Here is a 22038-nt window from a genome sequence, read left to right as displayed (position 1 = left end):
ATAAAATAAAAGCAAATTAAAATAAAAGCAGGCGCGAATCGGCGGCAATGGAAAACAGCTGGGCAAATGCTAAATGAAACATTTCCATCGCTGTAACTGACGAAAATAGCAACACTAATCAGTTGTTGGCATCGCCCTCAGTACAAATACACAAATTGCAGTATTGTCCATTCCTAATCAGTTTCAATATGGAACGAACAACGAAACTGCATCTGCATCTGCATCTATGCAGAACTCCCTAGCTTAAAAACAACCAGAACTTGAGTCGCATTCCCTGAAAATATGAAAAGCTCATGAGCTCAGCAACAGGTTGCACGGATGCCTTCTACTTCCAACCCAATCAATAATCATAATCTGAGTAGCAAATAGTACTAGCCTGCTACTACTGAGTAACAACAACATATTTTTCCATTCAAAAGTCCAAATCGAAAGTGAGGCAGGGCAGGGTAGAAAGGAAATGAGGTGAGAGGGCGGCGGCGGCTATGCAAAATACGAACAAATAAAAAAATTTAAAACAGAAACAGAAAATACAGAGAGACACGCCTCCGTTTGGTCACAGATTTGGTTCACCAAAATACGAAATGTATTCAAACTTGTACATACTCGTCGTCTTAGCTGGCATATAAGTATAAATACATTTCACAAGCTGCTCAAAATATATGCATGTTGTTGGGCTTTGATATTTTTGGAAAAGTTTTTTTGCTCTGTCATCCGTTTTATGAAACGAGCGCGTGATTGTCGAGCGCTAACAAAAAGAAAAAAACCATCAACAGCTAACGCGCCGTAATCTCTGCTCCCGAATTCCCAATTCCTAGCATCTTTCCATCCTACCAGGGTATACCGGGGTATATATGTGCATATATATACATACATATGCGCTATATATAATCAGCGCTGTAAGCAATATAGCCGCGTGCTTCTTGATCTCTTTACTGCTGATCTCCGATCATCATGCACAGGCTGCCTTAGCTTAACTAACCTCTAACCTCTGCAAGTACAGCCAGCACTGCTGGGGAATTTCTGCCTGTGTACCCACCATATCCACCATATCCACCACATCCACCATGGCCAATGAGGTCTGTCAACCTTCCTCTTATCAGTCAGCATCTGCGAAAGCTGCAAATCACTTCCACGACTTGCCGGATGGGAAACGAGACGACGACTTGGTGACCGTTGATGATATGGTGATGATACCGAGCTGATGACGATACGAGCACGCTGTGACACAGTGCCTTCCATGCCAAACGATGCAATCGCAGCAAAGGGATTGCCACTTTTCGCACCGCAGTGTTAACGCATCGCTAAGCGCACGGGCCAAGATTCCACAGAATGATGCAACTGACAACCAGTTTATCGCATACCCAAATGGGCCACTTGGCAGTGGGAGCTTGAAACAACGAGCTGTAAATGGTAAATGGTATCCTATCGAATGGCACAAGGTGCTAACTGGATCGCGCTGGAAATTCGTTGGAAAAGTTATATTATCCATAATCCATGCCGAAAACTTGTCGGTCACTTTGTGCGCACTTATACAGTTTTTCTACTATTGTAGAGCACGGGATAATAGTATATAATATACACTTAATCCGAAGTTTGCCAGTCATAAAGTATACTGTGTAAGTGAGTAGGCGAAGAAATCAACATCAGCTGGCGTAAATCAGAGCTGACGCCACTCACCCCGTCCCCGTCCTTGTGCCTCCTCCTCGCCCAGCCGCCCATCGTCGGATTTTCTTATCAACGACAAATGCAACAACTGAGAAATGGCCTGTTGTAGAACTGGGCGAGAATATTCCGCTTCGGCGGCTTATCGGCCGCCTGTCGACTGCTTTCCACAATAAAGCCAAGATCACATTTTACATATTATATATGAAGAATGTATGCATGGCAATAAAGGGCAGAATGAGAATCCATATAGGCGTATATCCCCTCGTTTATCTCAGCAGAGCAAAGGGCTTGACAAAGCTATCGGAAAACTGGAAAAATGGAGAAATGTACTCACTGGGTTATTGACCCAACTTCCCTAGCGGAAAAAAATGCCACAAAAGTTCACAAGAAAAATATGTGTCATGAAACGATTTAGTATTATTATGCATCATTTCATGCATTGACTAAAGAGAATAGCAGCCCAGAACTTTATCACTTTACATTAAATCTACGAAAAATTTTCCGTACCCATAAACGTATCTCCATATAAAAATACTTATCTATGTGTGCATATATGTGTGTGTACATAGAACAATCTCACCCGATACGATAACCCTCAGGAGTTATGGGGAATTTGTGTTTCCATTCAATCAACACTTACCTACAAATAGAAGAAAGGAAATGAAAGATTTTAGAAATCACAGTTTAAAACAATTGATAAGACGGCCTCTCCCCTTTTTGATATTTGCTTGTACGGGAAAAGCCCGCTAGAGAGCTCCGAAAAAGTATCTCTATCCGTTGAGGAAAATCTCTATTATCAAAGAACAAAGTCTGCGGAGCTTTGAAGTCTATAACCCATAGTCTATACTAATGACTATCTTACTTAGCTTCCACTTCAGTTTAAGTTTAGATCCAAGTCTAAGTTTAAGTCAAATCTTAAGTCTAACTTCGAGTTTGAGTTTGATTTTAAGTCTAAGTTTTAGTTTAAGTTAAAGTTGAAGTTAAAGTTGAAGTTTATGTTTAAGTTTAAGGCATATTTTACCTAGTATATTCTTGAACTTTTGCACCACTTTGGTCCAACTGACGCAGGACTGTGTTCTGGCCAATTTGGCAGTCTTAACATTCTCGCCACTCCCATCGCTGTCCGCATCAGCATCCGCATCCAGATCCACATCCGCTTCGCCATCGATTCGGGGCTCGGCTCCTTGCTCCACATCCTCGATGTTCTGCGTCTGATGATCGATTTCAGGGCGGGTGGTGATGGTGGTAGCATTGCTCCGGGGGATTCGGTCGTAGTGGTTGTCGTGGCTGTGGCGGCGCATCTTGACGGCACCACTGTCCACATCGCTGGTGGCAGCCACATGGACATCCTCTTCCACATCCACAACGGGATGGTGGTTGTGATTCTGTTGGTGGTGGCTGGGGGGATTGGATGGATTGGAGGGATTGGGGGGTACCGAGTTATGTTTGCTCCTAGAGCTAGTATCACAGTGTGCTTGTTGTTTGTAATCATCTTTGGTGTCGTCCACCATTGCTCCGCTGGCCGCCAAATTGGATGCCACGGTGGTGTTTCGCTTCTTGCGCTGCTCCTCGCTCCTTCTCTCCCGTTTCATCAACTGCTTCTGCTGCTTGGCTAGCAGTTGCTTCTGCTTGCGGGCGAACTTCTCCCGCAATTTGGGACTGCCGAACTCGTCCAAATAATACATGGTGTCCTGGAGGCCATCCTTGCGATTGATCAGCTTCGAATCAATGTGCGGATCCTCGCTGATCTTGAGCAGCGGGAAATATATGTGACCGTCGGTGGCCAGGCTCTTGGCATCCCGTCGACGGGCAATGGCCGCCGCCACTGTCAGTTCCGCCTGATCCGGTGGCAGAAGTCGATTTTTCGGCTTGGCATCCATCACGTCGTCGTTGGCCGCCTCCTCCGCTTGTTCGGTCTTGCTCTTGAGGTTGATTATAATACCCGACTGATTGTCCGACTGGTTGTCGGCCTCCTCGACATCGTCGTCCACATTGACGCCGTCGTCCTCCTCGTCCTCCTCCTCCCCCTCCTCGATCTCCGATCCACGATCATCGCAGTCGACGTCATCATCACAGATATCCACCTCATCGATGCGATCCTCGACATCGAATCCCTGGGTTCCGGTGCTGTTCGTACTCTTGTACTTAATGCGGCTGCGCAAGATGCTGTTGCCCTGCCCACTGCCCACCGCGCCGCCCACAATCACGGGTGTGTCCACGCTGCTGCTCAGCTCCAGGGCGGAGGAGGCCCTTACTCTCTGCTGTTCCTGGGCCTCGGAGCAGTTGCTGCCCAGGCTCTCGCTGCTGCTGTTCGACTGGGCGCCGCACTCCTTGGAGCTTGTGGCATTGTGACTGGCTTTTCCCACGCCCTGGATGTCCTTGGCTTTGGCTTTCGATTGACGGGTGGTGGTGACACCATTATTTTCAATGCCGCTGTCCTGGCTGAGCAGCAATTGCTGGCGCTGCTGCTTCTGCCGCCGCTTGCCGCCAGGTGGCGCCTGGGGCAGGCTCAGTGAGCCACTGCTACTGCGTGGTGGCGGCAATTGCAGTTGCTGCTGCGATGCACTGGAAACAATTACACCGCTGTCCGCCGAACCCGTCGATGTTTGCGATGAGAAGCGCTCGGTCAGCGGTATTTTAATCGGCTGGCTTATCACGTTGTTGTTATTATTACTGTTACTAGTGTTATTATTATTGTGGTTATGATTATTATTGTTGTTCAGTGTATTATTTGTGTTATTATTGCTGGCGGGCAATAAATTGAGAGCTGGTGCAGCTCCTGCTGCCTGCGTGGTTGTTGTTGTTGCCATCAGGTTTTTAATGGTCTGTTAAATACTCTAGGCGTTTAGAGTATTTCCTTTTCGGTTTTAAAAAACTTATCAAGCGTCTTAAGCGGCACAGTTTTTCAGGATTTGTATGGATACTTTAAATCACTCGTTGATTTTAGTTTAGTTTCTTATATTTTTGTTGGCGCTTCACAGTCACATTGCCTAATATTTTTCAAATCGGTTAAACAAATTAGTGGTTGTTTTCGATTTCGTTACACGAACTGTTGCTGTTTTTGCTGCATTTTCAAAAACCAATTTGTTCTATTTTAACTTTCTGACTAAATTTAGACCAGCAGTGCGATTTGTTAAAACCGTAAAAACTATAGGAGGAAAGCCAAACAAAAAGCATTCAAATTTAAACACACTCACACGAAAAACAAAAATACCAAACAAAAAAAAAATGAACAGCAATGGGAGATCTTTGTGATTTTCAATATTTTACTGTCTATTTGGGTTATATTTATTTATTTGTTCTGGTCTGGTCTGATCCGTTTTTCTTAGCGTGCAACATGTGCGGCCGCCTTTAAGGTCGCGAATGAACTGAGAACTCGAGAAGCTCAAACGAAACCGAGAAACAGAAACGCAGAGAGAAAGAGAAAGAGCGAAACAGAGCGTAAACGACAACTCAAATTCCAAATTATTATCGCTGACGCACGCCAACACACATACACATATCTATGTATGTGATGGAAGGCGGAACGAGTGGCAATGGAACACAACGCACCGAGAGAAAGAGAAAGGGGGAGAGGACAGAACAATGAGCGGGGCAACGAATTCAGATTCAGAGCGAGATGGCGAGCAAACTTTCATCGCTCAAATATACAACGTTTGACAGCGAAACACCTGCAGAGGTGCGGAACGCTGTGGAATGGAACACAGATGCATCTCTGGGGGCGTGTAAGAGATGGCACCAAACGAAAATGATAAGCTTCTGGCATCAAGCTTCTTCTTCCTTTATTCCTCTTGCCGCCGTAAAGCCTTTATCTTATCACTACTTTAAACCGCCATTTATCAGCATTCAAAATACTACACTAAAAGCCCAAAAAAGAAACAACAACAATAAAACAGCGTTTATTTTTTTTATTTACTTATATGTATATTAACGTGCCTATGGGTGGGTAGGTTTTTGTTTTTGTTGCCGGGCCCATTAATTTACGACTGCACATACTTATCAAGAGACCTAAAGTGCGGAGGTGTTAAATCAAACAAGAATGAATTATAAATTAAGCAACAGCTTAACGGCATCTGCAAATATGAGCTAAAAACCGCACTGCAACAAACAACATTATTAAAGACGGAAATTTTAGAATGTATTTTAGTTGAATGCGAAGAATTTATAGAAAATTGAGGGAAAAAAATGTATACATGACAATTGGTGTCGTATCATTCCATCTATAGATGTGGACTCTGAATAATAGTTCAATAAAGTTAAAGGTGTTTCGAGGATAAGGAACATCGCCGCATTACTGCGGATAAGGGGAGAGTCCGCAAGTCGTATTTAAATGAGATTGACTCGTTTGCAAAGAATACTACTACACAAGGTGTATAGAATGTAAACATAAAACAAAAAAAAATCAGCAATGGTCAACACACAGTGCGCAATAGACCAAAGACAAGCCCCATCAAGGAGGCAACACAATTATTGCAGGATTCTCCGTCCGTAGATCCAATTCCCCCTAAACGGCGAACGGGTTGGTTTCAGGTTGAAAGCGGTTTTGCAGACGATGGCAAGTGTCTAACAATAGGCGGGAGCCGGGGGAAGAATAAGGGGAAGTGGGCAGTATGGGAAGTAGTGAAGGGTGCTTAGGTCAGTTTGTTGGCTTAAATGGTTAGGTCATGCCATGGCACACAAAAAACAACAAGAAACGGGGAAATAATAATAAAGAAACAGAAACACGAAACCCTGCTAGTTGGGGGATGAACAAAGCTACATACGGGGTGATGCAGTTTGGGGGATGAATAAAGCTACCTACAGGGTGATCTACTTCGTACAGGGTGTTGAATGGATCATGTCGCCTGGGTTATGATTCGTTTCAAAACCTGTGTCTAATGCAAGAAAAGAGCTCGAAGCTTCAACTTTAAAAAACTTGATTGCAATAACGATTTCAACTTTGTTAAATATCATATAATTCAGACTATACTCTTAGTTAGGCCACACACGTTCACGAACTTTCTTCCGTCAACCCATTCACCTCTTGCACTTTCGCCCGTAGACGAAACAACCCCTACTAACAGCAACCGATTCTGGTTGCCACTGCGTCATTTGCTTTAATGTTATTGACTTGACATTGGAGCTTAGAAAAGTCGCAGAGCCCCAATCCCAAACCTTAAAAACATAATGTATACAAGTTATTACTTGCTGTACACCATCGAATGACCACTTGTGGGATTGAGCAGAAGGTGAAGGTGGCTTATTAGGCCGTATAGGGACATTCACTTATTAGCCATTCTGGATATAATTCAGTGTAATAAATAACAACAAATTGATAGTTTTTCTATGGGACACCTGGGAATTATTATGTTAATTGTACGTCACGTTACGTACAAACAAGTTTCCGCTGTAGGCAGTATAGTTTTTATGAAAGGGATATATTAATAGATTGAAATCGGCTTTCGAGAAAAATGCAACAAATTAGAACTGACTTCCGAGTACCACGTTTAAAATGCACCACAGGACAATACTGCTTATTTCCCATTTCAATCGATATTAGACACGTGCCGGTGGGTTCCAGCTTCGAGTCAACTTCCATTTAAATAGCAAATGAGTTGGCTCGGGCCTTAAGTAGTGGGGTTTTCACAGAGAAAGGCTGAGAGGCCTGTGAGCCAAGCGGCTGTGGTGGTTCTTGTTTACTTGGTCTTGAACTTGCATGTCGATAGTGCGCTCTGGCATTTGACGTGGTTGGTATTATTAACAGTGGTAATTGCCCCAAGACATGCTCGTACAGGCTATTTATACCGGCTGGTAAAAATATTGATTCCGAATGCAGGAAAAATGTCAAAGCCAAACATGTTTTACCATTCGCGTACCGTGCCCCTTTTTTGAGGTCTAGGCTATCAAACTGAATCGAAAAAATCTAAAAATAACTATAGACGCGGCATTCGAAATCGAAAGTGAAATACAAATAAGCAACAAATAATTAGCAAAAAGGAAAAAAAAAAAAAAAGGAAACCCAAAAATACATCGAATGCGTTCCAATTCCACTGTTTCATCAACGCCTGTTGCTTGCACGGCAGCGCCATCTGTTGGCCACCTCGACAACCGCGCGAAAGTGAAAGTTTCAACAACGAGCGCATAGAACAGCATAAAATAGAACAAACGATGAAATGGGTGAAAAGAAAATAGCAAACAGCAAAACATTTGCATTTCATTTGGGTGAGAAATAAGTCGAGAATATCATTAAATAAGGCGAATTGAAGAGCAAAGCGCCACGGGAAATTCTGCGCATCTACATATTTGCCAAAGACTCGAGGAATACCAACAGTCAACAAAGAACCAACTAACTGAAAGTGGGAGGCTGATAAACAAAAGCCCGCCCTACGCAAAAATACGAAAATATTCATACATACGCACATATGTGCGTATACATATATACATATGTATATGTATGGTAAAAAGCTTGGACATGGCTATCGCTATCGTTGACTTCCTTCGCCAGCTGCTAATGACCGAGTCGGCAATCAATAATTAGAGCTGACCAGGCAATTAACCCATGACAGACTACTGCACATCGCATCACACCGACCGTCGATTAACATCTTAAAGGCATATGACTTCGATAGCAATGGCGACGAACGCCGATTACAGCGATAACGATAAACAAACTTAAACTGGTTGCAAGCGGAAATTGAGTTCACCATTTTTTCCCAAAATTACAAATCTTCTTCCATCATATTGGTACAAATTTCAGGCCAAAAAAATTACTTTATTATGCTTCTAGAGAAAACCCTTATAAATTGATACTAGCTGTTTGCATGGGAAAAACGACAAAGAAAAGACAATGGGTCATTTCATGCACAAGGAAAATTATGGCGCACAAAGCCACCAAAACACAAAGCCGTCAACGAAATGGTAAAAAGCCAAAGACAAAAAGTCGAGTAGAGCAAGCTCTGGAAAATTGAAGGAAAAGGAAGTGAACAGCACAAAGGAGAGGTGATGGGGAGAAATACGAATACGAGGAGGAGGGGAAGAGGTGGCAAAGCCAACACGCGATTAGTGAATGTCCAAACACTGGAGGCAACCGCCACCCAATTACCAATTACCACCCACACCTTACCCATCTAGTACAAATGGCAGCAAGAACAACCAAAAACTGGTAGAAACCGAAACAACAGGCGAGCTCAACGTCCAAACTGCCGTCTCGAAATGCGATAATTTGTGGTAATAATAGAAAACATGTAAATATATATATAATATATATTCAGAAATCATCCACTTTATATGTAAATAAATGCATGTATAATGAAAACAATCAATATTGGTTGATTAGGCATCGGCGTATGCGTTTGCTCGTATCATTAGAACGGCAATTATATGATAATTATTTAACCCACTTATATGACAACAAAGTGATAACGTGGTAACGAAGAAACTTGCAGAACAACGTTATTCGCTCCGAGTTCAAAGCGCTGACATTAAATATATGTATGCTATACATTAAAAGCAAACGCATTATCAATTGTTTAGTTATTTCAGCTGAAAATCAATAGTTGCAGCAAGAGATAAGGGCCAAACAATGGAAACACAAATATAACCCAAGGCGAGAAAACACAAACGAGAGCACTACTTACAAAGAACCTATAAAGAGCTATAATATAGTATCGCTTACTGGGTATATAGTATGTGTATACAAGTTCTAAGAATATTATGTTGCTGAACTGCCAACCAGTTCCAGCGAGCCACCATTCCATGAAACTATGTATGTATGACCAATCGAATAATAACGCAATCCGTGTCACTCCTCCAACTTAAGATCCCACTGCTACTTGAAATTCACTTTCAGTCCTGAAGACCGTGCACTCAATACGACCAACAAAAAACCAGCGGACTGAATGTCAAGTTGTCGCCAAAGCAAAGAAGCGATTCTGGAGTGGATTTGCTGCTGGTGAGAGGCAACAGGAGGGACGACGGACTCAACTTGTGCCAAAACCGCACGTGCAAGTCGCAATTCATGGCCCAATCTTATCAGCAAATAAAAAGTAACAACAACAACGGTTCTAGCAAATTGCCTAATTAATCAAAAATAATATAAAACGCTTAGCCGAATGTGAACTTTGGCCATGTGTGTGTGTGTGCTAAGTACTTTTCCCTGTTAGTTGGGAACGGGGAAGAGAGAGTGGGGGTTATATTGAAGCACCTCGGATCGTGTATCGCCTATCTATATGGCTCCGTCGCATTTAAGTATGCATATAGAACATATATAAGTACATGGATTGTGTATACGAACTGGGAGAGGAGATTAACTTGCGATGATAAGCGACAATCCACTCTAAAAACCTCACAACATATATGTATGAATCCCCAAAACCCCCTCGAAAAACCCCTTCGTGTTGCCAAGTCCTTTGTTTTCGTTTTTACTGCACTTGATTATCATAATTACATGACAAACAACAACAACGTTCGGTTGCTTAATGTAAACAAATAAACAACAAGGCAACGCAGAAGCATTTTCCACATTGATAAGAAATTACAAAATATTTTTGTTTATTTTTTTGGAATTTATGGGAAAGTCACGACGACTGCGCTTGTAAAAATAAAACGCAACACATTTTGCATATAAACAAAAACACAGTGAGTCGACTCACTCTTAACACTGTGACAAAAAAAGCTCTACTTCAAACGGCCCCAATGGGTTAAAGCCACTTAAATTGGCATTGGCTTAGTCACAAACCATTTTTACCCATTCAAAACCAAGGAAAAAACCAAGACAATTTAATCGAGCGCTGACTAAATGCGGAGTTCCAAGTACCTGGGTTGTCCCCCAAATGCAAAAAAAAACTCGAGCCAAGAAATCTGAGAAACAAAACAAAGAAGAAAAAATATGTACAAAAGTAAGCCAGCGAACTGCCTTCAACCCAGATTTTTAAAAACCCTTAGCTATTAATCAAGTAAAACCCACAACAAAAAATAACATAACTTTTAAAATAACTTTTTTGTGTTAAAATCACAAAACAACAGAATGGCAAAGTTGTACGCAAGCCATCAATGAATTGCATCAGCCAATTTAATAAACAATCGTTAAAGATAGTGAACTCGAAAATTCAGGTCATTACGAAATTTATATTTTTCCTAAATTTTCACCACAAAAATTACGCACAATTTATCACAGAGAAAAGCGCTTGCACCACGTAAAGTTTACCAAAATGTTGGCTTATTTATAGACAACCTCTCTTCTCTTTATTGTTTTTATTTTTTTTAGCTAACCTCCCCCCCCTCGTTGAATAAATGAACCATGTGTCATCAACAAAGGCGCACACACAAAGCCACAAAATATAAAACAAAAATCGAATCATTAATGAGCAGAAAAAGCCGACAAATGCTCGCATGAGAGCTGCTCTCTCTCTCTCTCAGGCATGCAGCCATCTCACTCGCACAGTCTCGCCCCTCTCACTCCCACTTGAGTCCCACAATGACGCAATGCGTGGCAGCATTTACGTCAGGCGTATGTTGAAGTTTCTGCTTCTTTCTCGCTGTTTCCCCTGTTACTTGAAACGCCTTTGTGTTGTTGTTGTTTTCGCCTTTGTTTCTGTTTCTCTTTATGTTTCATTTTCATTGTACTTCCCCGCAATTTTGTTTAAAATCGAAAGCACAGAAGCTAGCCACATAACCCCTTACTAAGTTCGCCGACACACCGCCTTCATAAACTATGTACGTTTATGCCGTAAGGTTTCATGATTTCCTAAAAGTGTGAACTCCAATTGGGCCCCTTTCCTATGCAAGGTACTCTGTTCGTTGGTCTCAGCTGCCAGAAATGCCTGATAGTAAGAAAAAGATCACAATTCGACAGGAATTGGTACTTTTCATTGAAGAAAGTGCGTGAAAAGTGCATCTCTTAAACGCAGTAATAGGCTAGAGAAGAACATTAAAACTATTTTGGGTGTAGATATACTTTACCAAGATTCAACTCAAGTAATTTGTAACCCATGTATGTGTGTTCTGTATGGGTTACATTGTATCTGCATCTGGCGCAGACAACACTCGATGATACCAGACGGCAGGCGAGACCAACTCCACATGCGTGCGATAAGATTTCCCCCCAGACAGACAGTCCAACAGCAAGACCCACTTTTCGTACAAGTACTAGTGCACCGGAAGATCCGAAGATTCGGTTCAGACCAGACGCCACCGGTGGGCCGACAAAAGTCCGGTCGAAATCTACTGCGAATTACAAACGCCATCTCAAATAGACACTCGGGGGCGTTTGGGGAAGCACGTGATAAGCGATAAGCGGATTATTGATAGATCCACGCTAAGTGCTCGTTTCAATACTGTATGTTTATTTTGCAAGGCGGAAAATGAATTCGGCGCATAAATAACAAAGTGCTAATTGCAGAGATCGATACAGTGGAAAATTTGTGTGTCTTTCTTTTTAATCGATAATTGGAAGTTGTGGACAAAAGACTTCACCTCGAAGCCATTAAATTTCCATCCAATAATTCATCCAGTACTTCCCTTCTTGCCATCTCTTTCTGGTCCGGCATGGACCGCTAATTAAATTTGCACGCAAGCGAGCTGGAAAAGGACGGCGCTATGAGTACTAGAGATGTGCTAATTGTGCACGCTAATTGCGCCAAAAGATTCGCAACGAAACGCAGAAAATATGTAGATATGTATGTCACTGTTAATATGTATATAGATATATGGACATATATGTGAATCAAGAAGAGGAACGTTTCGTGTTCCGTTTCACATTGTTGTGCAGCAGACTGGAAAGTTTTGGCGAGCGGCGAAAAATCTCAGTGTAATCGGTGGACAAGGAGGGTATTGGTGGGGCTGGTGGATAGCCGATTTAGTTGGTCATGCGATAATTTCGTTAGACGCCACGCGCCGCTGATTAAACGTCCTTTTCTCCCCATTCCCAACCTACCTCCTCATTTTATCTGCCCACAAAATTTGCATTAAAAATAGACAAAAGGCAAGTGATAATATTTGGTGTCTATTTTTGGATGCGAAACGTTACCTCTGTTGATCAATTAATTGACGCCTGGCAATGTGTTAAGTGGAACAAGCGAAACGAATTGGGAATGGAATGGAGCACGAAGAGTCAAGGCCAAGTGGGCTCTAGACTGAAACGGTAAAATGGAACACAGAGGTGATAACCACAACGAAACCAATTAAGTTCAACAAAATACAAATCTAAATCGTAACTGTTGGCAAATGTCCAGTTTTTAGAAAAATTCCAATCGTAGCGTTAGCACAACGGAATAGAACGCGGCCAAGGCCAGACACGACCGTTAACCTGAAACAGCTGAATGAAACGAGAAATAAACGCAACAAATCAGATCAATTAAGGCTTTAACTTTAACTGTTGGTCACTTTCTAAACGGTTCGTTGTTTGCTTTTTCTTAGCAGCCTTCGGCCAGCGGTCGATAGTCGGCCTTGCCAATTGTAGGGGCGGGAACGATGGGAAAGAGGCAGGTGGGCGGCATAGTTGCAAACACCACACAACTGGTTTCAATGTGGTTTACTGGCCTCGCCACAAAAGGCCCACCAACAAAAGAACAGCAAATGGCCAAAGCCAAATCAAAACCGCAAAGGTTAAAAGCGCATTCGAGGCGATAAAAGTACACTACACAATATATCTACACTGAACTGAAGTCATAGCCGTATAAGTATAGACCGTTTTCCATTCACCTGCGCCAAACAAATAAATGTGAGGAGGAGCGGGTGCGTCACAAAGGCGAATGCTTTTCCGCCATTTCCACATTCTCGCATAAATTAATTGCACTTTTCGTGCTGCCGCTATCCGAGTTTCCGCAAAAACGGGCACAATAAAGCAAAGCAAACCCCTCCCCTTAATTGACAATTTTTCCACTTAGAACTCAATTTAAAGATTAGTTTCCACTTGTCACTTGCCGTCAATCAATTCCATCGAAACTATCTAAACCTGATGACAGTTCTGACTGATCAACCGACGCGTCATACAGGAAGAGAAAGTCCTGAAGATATAAAAAACAATGAACATATTCCCAGCTATTAGGTAAAATTTTAGTACCAACATGATGGTGGCCACATGCCCAAATATATTTGTATGCTCCACACACAATCCCAACAATCCAATCAACGGAGAAGCACTTATTTAATGGAATTGTGTGCAATAAAAAATAAGTTAATTAATTGAGCGTATAGGCAATTTTCGAATGGAACAAACCGGAATGGAACAGCGCGTGCTGTAAAAACTGTTGACGAACTTTTTTTATAACCCAAGTTTGTCGCATTGAGTGTGGCTTCTTGAACAACCCACATTGTTTACTGGCATATCATCGTTAAGTTTATTTTTACTCAAATTCCTTCCCCTTACCGATACTGTCCTGCCTTATCATTATTATTGTACGAATTACTTTATTGCAAATCGACGTGAAAAATGTTAATTGATCGATAACAAGAATGCGACAACGTCAGTAGGTTCGTTTTTGCCCATGTATGCGTATTTATTAACAAATTTCAGTGCGCATAGCATTAAAAACATTTGATTAATTACAATTAATTCGTCTAAGAACAGAAAAGGAAACAATGTTCTTGTTTAAAAACGAAACTTACAATCAAAGTATGTCATGCTTTAAATTTATGAAGCAATAGCTTAGTTCATTACATGTGGAAATGCATATTTTATGACCGGAAGTGCTGTATGAAACGCAATCTATTCGCCTTTACAACTTTTCAGTAAGGTTGCACCGGTTTACGCCTTTTATTATGTATATTTTGTTCGTATTTGCAGTGGCGACAACATTTCTGGTTACCAAAAATGCCAAAGCACCAACGATACACCTCCAAAAATGGGCGTGGGAAATCGGCGGGGGGGCCAAGCCATATAATTTCGACTTTTGCTCGTTTTAAGCGCGTCATCGTAAGCGTCAATATGCCATAAATACAAAAACAACAAGCTGAAATGTTAATCGAGACGTGCAAATATTTATAAGAGGATCAGTTCGACGAGGAACGCGTGGCTGCAGTAAAAACAAAGTCAACTGCCTGCACATCAAGTGAGATATCTGAGATACAGATACATATGGGGGGAAATCAAAGTATCAAGTTAGGGGCACTGCCAGCCACATTAAACGAGATCGATTCGGTTTCTAAGATGCAGACCATAAAGATCGAGTTCAGAAGAAGCTCAGTGAAATTGGACTGAAAGTGGATACGACAGAATCGGCCAAGAATTTGGATACAAACAAGCCCCCTTTGACGTACGAAATTCGTTAGAAAAACCATTTTCTAAGATTTGGCAAGCCAAATTGTTCAAAAAAAAAAGGTATGTGAATGGAAACAAGTGTGGAAGTATTTATACACAAAGTGCGATACAATAATATGTTTGTTGATTTTGCGGCGGCACGTCATGCAGTTTTGGCCCCCGAAAAAAGTCTGACGAAAGCAAAGCTCCAATTCAGAAGCTTTTCAATGTGAAAAGCTCCGTGTTAATTCTTCTTTGATTATTCATTCGTCCGCCTTGAACCATTGACACATTTAAGGCGAGGGGGTGGGGCTAGGGGGTTTGGGGGGAGGAGAAAGAGCTTCCAAAAAGAGGGTGAGAAAGTCGGGTTTAACAGAGAAAAGTGATCAACTAAAGATACAAATTGCTGGCTTTAAATATCACAAAATTAGTAGAGTGGGGTGAACACGGTAGGGGTTTGGAGGGGGGTGGTGGTGGGGAAGCAATAGTCGAATCAACAAACAAAAAACGCCAAGCGAAACAAACGAAGAAAATTAGCAAATGCTACAACACACGTGTGTGTGCGTGGTGTGTGTGTGCAAATATTTCTTCGTCTGTGCTATTTTTATAAAAAGAAAAAATGCTAAAGACATGATAAAGAAAAGAAAATAAATGAAAAGAAAATAAAAAACCCGAGGCGAATGAGTGTGCAAAACGCAGCAACAACAACTAACACACACACACACACCAAGTAACTTCGACTCCGACTTTTTGCCTTTGGGGGGCACTCAAAGAAGAAGAACGAGTGGCAGGAGGAGGAGGAGCGAAGGGGCAGTGGAGGGGTGGAGGAGCAGCCGGCGCAGTTCATGCGAATTTTTTTTGGGAATTTTCCACTGGCAGAGCGACAGCAGCAACAACATGAATAATTCACTTTTGGCCCAAGCCACCATGAACACCAGCGGTCACACCAATAGGCACGTACTATCTATACTTTTCCACTGCGCTGGAAAATGGTCTGGAAGACCATTGATGAGGATTTCCCTATTCACCGTTTCACTATCCGAGAAACAATGGAACTTTCAGCACCACGCACTTAGAAATCCCATAAGAATGTGGCCAGAAACTCTGGTCGCATGAAATTCTACATAACATTGAGTATATCAATAAAATAGCCAATCAGTATTTGAAAGCTAACAGTTTGATCACCGGTGTTTTCCTTCAAACGGGCGCACATTTCAACATTGTCGCCCATAAGGAATTGCATGCACGTACCGCGCAGCGTCTCACCCCCCGCCACCACCGACGATCCAAATGCTATGACCACTCAATGAAGAACTTGTGCCCATAAAAGCAAATACTGATCGACGGAACGGTAGATGGTAGATGGGAGTTTTGAGGGGAAGAGGGAGCCAGCCACCGCACCAATTATCGCTGAGACGCAGCAGCCGCTGAACTACACAGAGAACAATTATGCTATGCTGATAATTAAAGCAACCATTAGTCAGGGAATACACTTGCCACCACATAAAACGCTCATGGGGAACACAGATTTCTGTTTCATATTCTCCATTTATTCCCCAACTCACAAAATGTGTTATGTTATTAAACTATATGAAATGGTGCCCAAAAGTTGCGGATCTATGAAAGATCTATTGATTGCATTATTTTTCCGGTGTACGCTGGAACAATAACAGCAACAACGATAGAGTGAAACTGGTTTGAAGACGACGCCGCTTCGTTTTGCCACTTGTTGTGCGCCTTGCGTGGGAAAGAGAGCGGCAATGGAGGGGGCCAGCAAGTGAGCGGGACAGAGGGATTGCAAAAACTTTTCCATTGATGAATTTTTAGGCACCTCTTCTTCGAATTGGTAGTGAAGCTGCACCAAAATCGCGGATATATGTGTATTTCAACATTTCCATAGACAAAATTAGTGTGAGAAGCATTAGATTCGTTAGCACACCAAATGAGGTACTTTAAAGAGCTTTCTAGAACATTCGGCACACTAAAAATATATCTGCCCCCCACAGTATAAATAAGAAACATAGCTACATTGACAGTGAGTGTGTGCGTGTTTTTTGGGTTAAAGTTAAAGTTGGAGCATATTTCACAATGCCGTGAAACAAACTCCAATTCATTGGCCACTTTGGGCCACTATGTCGACGGCTCTTTGCGTGATTTTTTAATGGTGTCAGGCAGCAAAAACAACAATGCGGCAACTAATTAGATTTCAATGCATATTGAATTCTAGTTTTTTGTATTTTTTTTTGTTTTCTTTGGGACACATTACACTGCACACACTGTTGACACAAAAAATAAAGAAGTAATCGGGCGCGTCACGAATTTGCTTCACTTTTTGTTTCGCCGTTGTTATTTGTATTTATATTTATGTTGGTTTCGTTTCGTTTCGTTTCGTTTGGTTTTTTTGTCACTGATAAAGCTACAAAAACAACAGCATACAAGCAAATAGAGTCGCGGAATGGCTGAATGGAACGCGGCGGAACGAGAGGAGAGAACGACGCGCCTGCTCGATGGATTCAACGCGAGTGAGCGAGTCGAAGCATGGGCATCTACATCACATTCACATCAACCGACAGCGCCGCCGGCAGCGCAGCAGCGTCTACGCCGGCGTCCACCAGCACAGCAGCGTTCGCAACGGTGGAACCACTACACTTACCCCATTTTTCTATGACTACGTGGTAATCTTACAAACCAAAAATACCAATAAATTGATGTCAAACTAGTTTTTAAATGTTTTGATATTACTAAAGCACCTCCACATCATTTTTGCCCTCTTTCAAGGAATATTCAGAAGTCCATGATAGTACTTTTTTGAAATAGCTTGTATTTCAGATTTTGAAAACGATTCTAACTGACTGACCGCTGCTGTACCGGAGCATTGAACGCTGCACAGTGGGCCAAAAACTGTGCTTCGCTTCTCGAACGGAAAGCAAGTACATAAAACAAGTATTTATACTTTTCTCATCCGATGCTCCACATACTTGGCCCAATGTGCGCTGAAATGGATCGTCACATGGCGGTGATCCACGGCGCACGAAACGCGGAGGGAGCGGGGGAGAGTGTGTGTGGGGGAAGTTGAGGAATGAGCGACACAGAGGAGAGAGGCGGTAAAGAGAGCGCGCGCGCGTAAGAATTTCTAGTCAGTGGACAGCTAATTTGCATGCGGTGCGTAAGTATGCTAGCTGCATGTGTGTGTGTGTTAGTGCGCTGCGCCGGAATTTCTCGTGTGTCGGCGACTTATGCAAAAATTAGGTAACCGAGAAAGAGATAAAGAAAGAGGCAGAAATGAGAGCGCGCGTGCCGATGATTCAACAAAACAAAGCGGAGAAGAGTGAAAGAGTGGAAAATGCTGTGGGTGGGGTATGTGGGAGGTGGTGTTTAAGCACCGCTAATTGCGAAGCACCAAAAAATGCAGCCGTTTAATTTTAATCAGCGCCGCCCAAAAGTATGCAAGTTCCAAGGTCACTGCCTTCAATGCTCGCCAAAATCCGCATCTTAAACGCTGTATTTCATAGATAGTCGGTCATCAACCGAATAAAAATTCTGCATAAATAAGCGAAATTAGACTAGTTCATATTTTGACTTTTTTTTTTTGGTTTTATTCTAGATACTTATGTATATATTAACTAAAGTAAGTATAGAACTATGTGTAGATATTGTAAGTTTGCTTCGTAGCAGCTATTACAACATAGATATATAGACTTCAATGGGGAAAACAGACTTTTGCTTACCCGTTTGTACCCGTCTAAAAGGATTGGTAAAATGATAGTCAACTTACCTGGAAAGAAAATTGAAGAGAAAATATGATATTAGTACGGATATGAAGTGGCGTTCGCCTAACTACATGGCAATAACTTCACTTCATCTAGCTGAAGCGACCCACACGGGCGAAACACTAACTATTCACTGACTGGACAAGCTGGCGCTCGAGATGCTGGGGCGGGGCCATGGAGGGAGCCTCGAAGGCGGCACTCTTCAGTTTTACATCACGGGTTGGCTCCTGCTTAGCTGCCTTCTTGTTGGCCGATATGGTTACTGATTCTACCGACTTGCCTGCAAGTCAAAGCGGATTTGCCCACCTAACAAATCTCGATTGTTTCGCAAAAGTCGCGCAAAAGTCATTTAATGCCAATTAAGTTGGTGGAGTGTTCGTCTTTGAAGTTGGTTTATTCGAATATTTGACGAAAGATTTTGATCAAAATTTTGGCATTTAAAGCAGAACAAAATTTTGACAATAAATGCAGATCCACAACCACCTTAGCAAAAAGCAGCTAATTGAGACCATGCTAAAAGTATCGCACAAGTTTCCTTCATTCTCAAGTGTTCTGTGCCCTTGTTAGATTTTTTATTTTATTTTTATTCCGTACCCGAATTTTAAAGTCTGTAAATTTAATTCGCTTTCTGCAATTATAAACAACATTGATAAATTATGGATGGCGGATTTGGAGCAGCGCCAAGTGCACGCAATATACAAACAGAAAAACGCATTTTGGGGGTCGCCGATCGCAGGACACAAGCACAATCGAAAACAAAGAAAAATTGAAATTAACAAATTGAAGAAAATACAAATTTCAAAAAGAGATGGTGGCTAAAATTGCAGTTCCTTCGGAAAGGCATAAATATTTATGAGCGAACACGAACAGCAACACAGATCGCTGCGTTGGCGCTTGGTATGCAGGGTGCACCACCCCCACAAACACAAACACAACCACCCGCACCTCAAACCCACACCACCCCCTATGTAGGTCATTATCTTGTTTACGTTACGTGGAGTGACGTCGATGACGCAGCGCTGACACGATGAGCGGCGACTACTGCTGCGTTTTCGACGCACAAATCGAAATGAAAAACGAATCGGGAGAAGGGCTACTCCTTTTGTGCGGCAAGGGCAAGGATTGCAGTTTGAATAGCTTGCTGAATGCCAAAATACGCGAACTGCCCGCCGCATAAACGTGATAGGCCGCATAAACTTAGGGGCAGGTGCAGCTGCAGGTGCACGAAAATGCTGAATCGAATTATGAATCAAAATTAATTGAGTGGATGAGTGGGTGGTAGAGTGGGTGGTTGGGTGATGCGGAGTGACGCGAAACAGCTGGAAATGCATCCCAAGTAGTCGGAAAAGCGGTGTGGAAATGGAAATACGGATTCGGAATAGCGCGCAATCATTTCACTTCGTTTGCAAATTGCAATGCCAAGCGCTGATGAGATGATGGCTTTCACCTTGATTAATTCGTAAAATATGATTCACCTTTGAAAGCCCAACCATTGCGATTTGGTTCAATCATCACAAACAGCGAACCATTGGATGCTATTGGATTTTTAATCTGTTAGCTTAGTTTTCTACACAAACTTCTGGCAAATTGGGAGATTGCTAAGGTAATTAGGGTCAAAGTGCACCGTAAAAATGTTTGATTTCCCCCGATTTTGTTCTATATTTTCCGCACAATTTGTTGTTTATTTTACGTGTTATTTCTGCTGCTGCTGCTGCTACTGCTGCTGTTGTTGTTATTATTATTATTTTCGGGTATTTACCTTCGAGTAGGGAGCCGCGGTTGATCAACATGCTCGATGAGGTTGGCGAGCGGAAAAGCGCTGTTGAATCGAGGTGAAGAAAAGAAAAGCGATGCGATGCGATGCGAGGCAAACAACGTGAGAAGCGAAAAGCGCTGGACGTCGACGTCGACGCCGCTATCGCTGCCGCGCTCGCCGAGAGCAGCGAAGAGAGTGTGGGTGGCTGGGTGGTGGTCGGTAGGTCGGTCGGTGGATTTTGGATTGAAGTTCTCAACTGTTGACCTTCTTTTCCGCAGCCACTTCCTTTTGTTATTTCTGTTTTCTGCTGGCGAAAACTTCTGCAGCGCTATCGGCGTAGCCGTCGCCGCGCTGTCGACTGCAGCGCAGCAGCTACCGATACACACACGCACGGGCACTGACACACATACACACACTCGTGCGCGCACAAACACACGGGGGCACAGAACAAAATTAAAGTGACGTTTCGTTTGATTCTGTTTTTGCTTTCTTAGCTTAGTTTCGTCGCCTTTTCGCGTTTTCTGCGGTGTTTTCGAGTTGCTTTACATCTGCTTCTTTCTCCGCGTTTTACGTGTGTTTTTTCAGCGCTTTTTCCTGCTTTATTTAGTGCAAACTCGGGTATCAAATGCGAAGCGATGAGCAGAGCAGAGAACTCGAACTCGCAGCGAGTGAATCTCGATTGAAACTAAATTCGCAGCAGCGTCAGCGCAGCGGGGGGCAGCGACGCAGGCAGCGCGGCGACAGCGAGAGAGCGGCAAATTCAAAGGTTTTACTTCTTAATGTTTTAAACTTTTAACTTTAAATTGTGGCGCGCGTTTTTTCGACTTCAGCGTTCTTCTCGCCACGAATTTCGTGCTACTAAAAATTTGCCATTTTCGCTGCGGAATCCGAGCAAAAAAAAGGAGAATTAAACAGAAAACAGCAGACACGCAGACCAGCGCAAAAGTTGAGCGCAGCAAATGCGGCGAAAAAGAGGCAAAGGCAGCGAGCGAGAGAGAGAGCAAGAGAGAGAGCGGCGAAGTTAATACGGTGACAGCGAATACTTGGACATATGTATTTATCGATTGACTGACGAAGAAGAAGAGCACAAGAGAGCGGCAGAGTAAATGAGTAGTGCAAGCGCGAGCAAATGGAACCAGAGAGAGAATGAGATTCTGCTAAGCAGCCGCTGTTAAGAATTAAGCTTTTAACATTTAACACAGGTGGTAGTGAGAGCGGTGAAGGGGCGGCGGGCGGGGTAAGCACTGATAATACGATGGCATTTTTCGCGTATCGAGGGCTAAAAACAGCCGTGTGCCCAAAACAGCTGAGTAATAAAATTCAATTACCCAAGAACACAAAATCTAACAAATAAAGCAACTCAATTAAGCTTTCATTTCACTTTACACTTACTGCACGGCTAATTAATTTGCTGAAATAAACATGTTGCTCTGTTTTCTGAAACAGCAGCACAAGAAGTACTTTCTAACCAGAACGAAATTAAAAAAAGGATAAAAACATCTACATTAGTGAATCATAAGCTGATCGATTTAATAGTTTATATATATATCTCTCAAATTGAACCCCAAATGCGCTTGGGCAGTGATAATAGTGTAGCAGTATCAATGTGCCACTGTTATACTGTTGTCTGC

The 22038-nt window shown here is 42.6% G+C and overlaps 1 protein-coding gene across 10 annotated transcripts in view; it reads right to left on the bottom strand.

Moving 5' to 3' along the window:
- LOC6555519 (protein kinase shaggy) overlaps positions 1–22038 on the bottom strand; it is a 45288-nt gene that overhangs the window by 14806 nt on the left and 8444 nt on the right. For 2 of the 10 annotated variants that reach the window (XM_001982641.3, XM_015153338.2), the window contains exon 1: positions 2687–5066. The exons of 6 other annotated variants lie outside the window; for them this stretch is intronic. In XM_001982641.3, the coding sequence (XP_001982677.1) occupies positions 2687–4475 (1789 nt within the window). In that variant the 5' untranslated portion in view covers positions 4476–5066. Of the gene's footprint in view, positions 1–2686; positions 5067–17147; positions 17435–20410; positions 21428–22038 lie in introns of those variants that run through there. 2 more of the 10 variants (XM_026982161.1, XM_026982168.1) reach the window with 2 other exon arrangements.

The sequence above is a fragment of the Drosophila erecta genome, unplaced genomic scaffold, assembly GCF_003286155.1.
Source record: "Drosophila erecta strain 14021-0224.00,06,07 unplaced genomic scaffold, DereRS2 tig00000126-arrow-pilon, whole genome shotgun sequence".
Classification (NCBI taxonomy): Eukaryota; Metazoa; Arthropoda; class Insecta; order Diptera; family Drosophilidae; genus Drosophila; species Drosophila erecta.
The sequence above is the reverse complement of the archived record's forward strand: the minus strand, read 5'-3'. Positions and strand labels throughout refer to the sequence as shown.